The sequence below is a fragment of the Tupaia chinensis genome, unplaced genomic scaffold, assembly GCF_000334495.1.
Source record: "Tupaia chinensis unplaced genomic scaffold, TupChi_1.0 Scaffold148210_1, whole genome shotgun sequence".
Classification (NCBI taxonomy): domain Eukaryota; kingdom Metazoa; phylum Chordata; class Mammalia; order Scandentia; family Tupaiidae; genus Tupaia; species Tupaia belangeri.
The window spans coordinates 840,793-846,524 of NW_006208060.1; the positions used below are offsets into that span (position 1 = coordinate 840,793).

The 5,732-nt window shown below is 41.7% G+C and overlaps 1 protein-coding gene across 1 annotated transcript in view; it reads right to left on the minus strand.

The window, feature by feature from the left end:
* Positions 1–3,845: 3,845 nt before the first annotated feature.
* LOC102469600 (vomeronasal type-2 receptor 116-like) overlaps positions 3,846–5,732 on the minus strand; it is a 25,436-nt gene continuing 23,549 nt past the window's right edge. Inside the window, 2 exon segments of the mRNA XM_027769006.1 lie at positions 3,846–4,217; positions 4,219–4,760. Of these exon segments, the coding sequence (XP_027624807.1) occupies positions 3,846–4,217; positions 4,219–4,760 (914 nt within the window).

Below are 5,732 nucleotides of genomic sequence, written 5' to 3' on the forward strand. Positions count from 1 at the left end.
CCCCAGGCGTTTCCTCACCCCCGCGGCTGGCTGAGTCTCTTAACCGCACAGAACTCAACGAGCTCCCGCACACAAACAGGGTCAGCAGCCACCAACAGCTTCTACTACATTATCGCACGGCGCTTCCGTTTCCTGCAGGCTCTCCTTTCTTCTGTTTCCGGCGGGTGCTACTTTCTTCTGTTGCCGGCGGGCGCTCCTTTCTTCCGATTCCGGCATGGAGTTGGCGGCTGCGAGCTCCTCACTGAGGCGGAGAAGCTGGAGTTGTGACCGAACACCCCATCCTTGGCAGAGGTTTTCTCGTTTGCTCAGTGAGTACAAAGTTGGGCTCTAGGTGGGACCAACGAGGTGAGGGGCAGATAGGCCTCAGGAGCGAGATCAGGCCAAGGAGCCAGGCTGTGGGCGGGGCCAGGCCTGGTGGCGGGGATTGACAGTGAGAGACCAGTTCCGGGGGCGGGGCTGTGGGCGGTTCCACGCCAGGTGAGTGGGGCTTATGTGAGCACGGAAGTTGTAGGCAGGGGCCAAGCTAGAAAGCTGGGGATGTGGGCAGTGACCACTTCCGGATGTGGGGCCTATGGTGGGCTCCAGGTATGATGGATGGAACTGAGTGGGCGGGACTGAGTGAGAGCGGGGCTAAATATACCCGGTTTCGTGGGTGAAGATAAGGCAGTAGCTGGGTGTGGAATAAGTTACATTTACAGGCTCAAGAGAAAAAGACTGTGTCATGTTGAGTAAATTATTTCCTATAATCCAAGTGATACAATGACTGAATGTTTAAAAAAAAGAGAATAAATAACAATCTGGAAACAATGATGAAAAGCTATTTGATGATGATGATGATGTGCATAGTAATGTCTTTGCTTGACGGATATGCATGGTAATAGTGCTGGAAAAAGAAATGTAATGCACAATATATGTGATTCAATATAATATAAAGAAAGAAAAAAGAAAACGAATAAAAAAGGACCAAAACTGAGAAGTCAGCTTTGAAGATGTGCATCCCTAGACAGATCAGGTAGCAGGCAAACTCTAAACTTTTTTTTCTCCTTTGTCCACATTCACACTGCCTCCTAGAACAACAATATACACACATTTTGGGCTCTTCATTTTTTGATCTTCATAATCTCTGTTTAAAATGTATGCATAATTTTCCCACTTCTTTTTCCAAGTTGGTAGATACAAATCTAGCTCATTGACTTTAAGATTTGCTTAGAGGAGGCCACATATACATACATGTATAGGGAAACTTCAGCAGTTCAAAATTGGTCAAATGTTCTCACTCCCATTCCTCTGCTCCAGTCTTTTTGCCCAGAGTTAAAATTTTCTCTTCTCTCCTTCTAGATATAGTGTGTATTCATGTATGTATACCTCAACCATTCACTGAGCCCATACCACTGAGTCCCTACTAAGGTACTGACTTAGATTCTGTGGGTATGGAGTGAACAAAGCAGGCAAAATTATCTGCCTTTACAGGTCATGTGTTTTAGTGTGGAGGGGTAGGGAGAGTAAAGAGTGAAGGAAAATAAATCCATGGTGTGTCAGATGTTAAGTGAAAAGGGGGAAAAATGTAGTGTAAGGGGTATTACCAAATAGTCTTTTGTGATCTTCTTCTTGGCCTTTTTCCATTCTTTCCTGGGAAAGCTTTAGGCATCTCATGGACAATTTCCCATGGACAGTGATGTTTCTCCCCTGGCCTCATCAACCTTGCCTTTCCTGGACCGTCTACCAGTCAGAGCCTTGTTTCCTTTCAGGGCATAATGTTATTTTGATTGTGGGGTGATGGATGTGGGGCCAGAGTGGGTCTGAGAAACTTAAACAGCTGCAAGTGTGACTATTCTTTTTCATAGTGGTATATCCTGGTTGTGATCTTCTATCTTTGGCACTTTGGGAAGCACAGGTGTGCCAGAAATGGAGGCCCAGATTCACAAAGGTCTGCAACTGCTGATTGGAACTATGTTTTTAATTCTAATTTGAATCAAGTGATAGGACCTTACTGTTTCATATGTTGAGTAATATTCTGTAGTGTATATGTTCCACAGTCATTCAACCCCGTCATCAGCATTTGAACACTTATGCTGATTCAATGTCTTAGCAATTGTGTATAATGCTGCAATAAACATGGATGTGCAAGTGCCTTTATGAGTGTTTTTTTTCCTTTATTTTTGAAAGAGATTTTTGGTATAATCTGTCTGCTTGCTTGAGAAAGAAAGAGACAGAAAGCAAGAAAGTATCCCCCAGAAGAGATGGCCATGATTAGAGGACTTAATGTCAAGTGAAGTGAGCCAGATGTTGAAAGAGAAAATATATGCCCATTCAATATGTGCTGAATGTTTGCACTCCTTGGCAGAAGTGGAAATATCTGAAGATATGATAGTACAGAGGATATGTGTAGATACCAGAGCCTGTTAAGGGAGAGGGGTGGGAGGGAGGGGCCAAGGGAAGATGAGTGTTGTTTTTTTCCTTTTTTTGAATGAGAGTTTTGCTATAAGCTGTCTGCTTGCTGGAGAAAGAGAGAGAGACAGAAAGCAAGAAAGTATCCCCCAGAAGAGATAGCCATGATTAGAGGACTTAATGTCAAGTGAAGTGAGCCAGATGTTGAAAGAGAAAATATATGCCCATTCAATATGTGCTGAATGTTTGCACTCCTTGGCAGAAGTGGAAATATCTGAAGATATGATAGTACAGAGGATATGTGTAGATACCAGAGCCTGTTAAGGGAGAGGGGTGGGAGGGAGGGGCCAAGGGAAGATACATTTAACTAAGGAATATAAGTCTCTCTGTAGAAAAAAGTGTTCTGCAATGTTTGCTTTATAAAAATAAAAATGAAATAAAAATTGTTGAACAATTCAGCTATGAAGAAATTAAGCAACATACTCATAAACAACCAATGATTTAAAGAATACATGAGGGTCAGATGGTGGCAAAGCAGTAAAATGCTGTGATTGGCAATGCTGAGTCATATCGCAAGTTCTGGGTTTCTTTTTGGAGACCTTTCTTAGTATGCCAGACATGGGTGTGCTCATGAGCTGGGACTGTTGAGACTGGGGGTGGATTCTCACATTGGAACTCAATGGGTAGTGTGTTCTGTCTTCTTTCCCACTATCTTTCTCTCTGTGTCACTGACATGCAGGAAAAAGAATACACAAGTGAAATTGGAAAATAAAGATAAAGGAAATTTCAAGCATATAAAAATTTGTGGGAAGTCATGGAATCATTGCTCTGGGAAAAATTTAAACCTAAAATGTTCTTCAAGATATTTCAAGAAAGGATAAAACATATCAAATCAATAACTAAACCTATACCTCAAGGAAACACAGAATGAGTACTAAGCTAACTCTAAACCTAGCAGATAGAAATTTCGACTGACTATAAATAAAATATAGAATGCTAGAACCATAGATAGATAACATCAAGGGAGTCACTAGTTGGCGATATAAAAAGAGCAATGAACTGACAAAGTTTTACATCAGCTATCCTAGAAAAAGAGAGCAAATGCAAGTCAATAAACCAGATATGAAAGTAGACACTTTATTGAGCTTACATAATCAAAAGTCTTACAGAAAATGTAAGGATAACAAATATATAAAGAAAATAAAAAGATGCCCAAAATTTGAAAAATTATTTCAGTACAAAAATTTCAAGGAGAACCATTAAGCTGAGATTCCATTTGAGTTTGTAGACTTGGATGGCTTGCTGAGTTTAGTTTTACATAGACTTTAAAAGAGGTGGTTGAATAAAGGTAAATTATTTTCAGTTACTTTATAATATTGGACTGCAAAATCATGTTGGTTTTTCCTTAAGTCCCTAAAAAATGTGATTGAGATTTGTGGAGTACAATGGCAGGATACTTATTTACTCTGACATTTCTTTTTAAAACCTTTCAGAGAGTTCTTACTGGGTCTTACCAGAATAATGTAGCACTTTGGGGCAAAGATACAGCCCAGGAGCCCTGCACTGGAGGCCAAGATAGAGAAGACCTCCACGGCCACCATAACCTTACCCTTAGTGCTGTGGTAGACGGGCAGGAAGGTGACCCAGACACTGCAGAACAGCAGCATGCTAAATGTGAGGAACTTGGCCTCATTGAACGTGTCAGGCAGGTTCCTGGCCAGGAAGGCCACCGCGAAGCTCCCCAGGGCCAAGGAGCCCAGGTAGCCCAGCACACAGTGGAAGGCAGTGACTGAGCCCTTGTTGCACACGATGATGAATGAGGAGGCTTCTGGGCTCAGAGTGCGAGTCTGTGTCAACAAAAGGGGGAGAGGATCCCAGCCAGATTGTACAGATAATCACTTGGATCAGGGAGAAGATGAGAATTACAGTGTTAGAGGCCCCTGACAGCAGCAAGTATCTCAGTATTCTTCTGGGCATTGTAGCTTTGAATGCCAAAATCACAGTCATGGTTTTGGCCAAAACGGTGGAAATTGCCACAGTGAATGCAAGTGCAAATGTGACCTGTTGGAGGATGCAGGTGGCTGTGTTGGGACGGCCAATGAAGAGGAAGGAGGAGAGGAAGCATGGGAGGAGAGAAATGAGCAGGATGAAACTGAGAGCCCGGTTATTGGCCTTGACTATGGGAGTGTCTCAGTGCTTCACAAACACCCCGAAAACCACAACTGTCACCAGAGAGAGGCACAGAGCTGTGAAGCCCAGAACCATCCCCAAAGCATCCTCATAGCCCAGAAAGGTTAGATTCTTGGGGAGACAGCGACTTCTCTCACTGTTTGGATACTGTTGAGCTGGACACTGCATACACTGAGGTGCATCTGGAGAAAGAACAAGAGCTCAGCATTTTCTTTCCCAAGTTTTTCACTTGTGTCCCTTTGAAGAAAATGTCACCTTTGCTGTGAGTCAGACTGCCTGTAATGTAATACCTGGACCCCCAGATTATCTACCTCACTGATTTAGGGAGAATGCTTTTAGCTGCAGGTAACACCAAGCCCATTCTCTCTGGATCACTGCATATCGAGGTTTTTGGTTTGCTCCTCCAATGACTCAGTGATGTTATCAGAACAAGGATTGCTTCCATATGTTCTTACTGTCTTCATTGTTCCCATGGTTTCTAACCCTTGACAATTTAGTTCAGTCAAGATTAAAGACTTTTTTTTTTTTTGAGAGAGTTTTGCTATAGTGCACGTGCACTCACTGGAGAGACAGATATATAGAGACAGAAAGCAAGAAATCACACACACACACACACACTCAAGTGGGATGCTCACGCTGCAGAACTTTCTCTTCTCTTCTCCTCCCAGGATCTTGGGCATGTACACACATGCACCCGGCATGAGATTTAAGTTGCCGGGTCTGGGACTTGAACCATGGTCAACTGTATAGGTCCCCAGCAATGTAACCATCACGCCATCTGCTGGTTCCAAGATTAAAGGCCTTCTTAACCGTACTCAATTGAAAAATAAAAGTAAACATTGGACTTTCTGAGAAATCTTTATCATTACTCTAATTTCTACTGATTTCATCCTTGTACATAATTTTCTATCTTTCCTCATTCAACACTTTTATTTTTCTGTAACTATTCTTGTAAACATTTGGATTTGATTGTAACTTATTGTAGTTATAGAGTTGTTAAATTTGATTTTAATAATACTATTGAAGGGTGGACTATAATCTTTTTATTTATTTATTTATTTATTTATTTATTATTTTTATTATCATCATACTCTTCTTTATATTACACTGGATTACATATAACTTTACAGTGTATTACATTGTTTTTTCAAAAG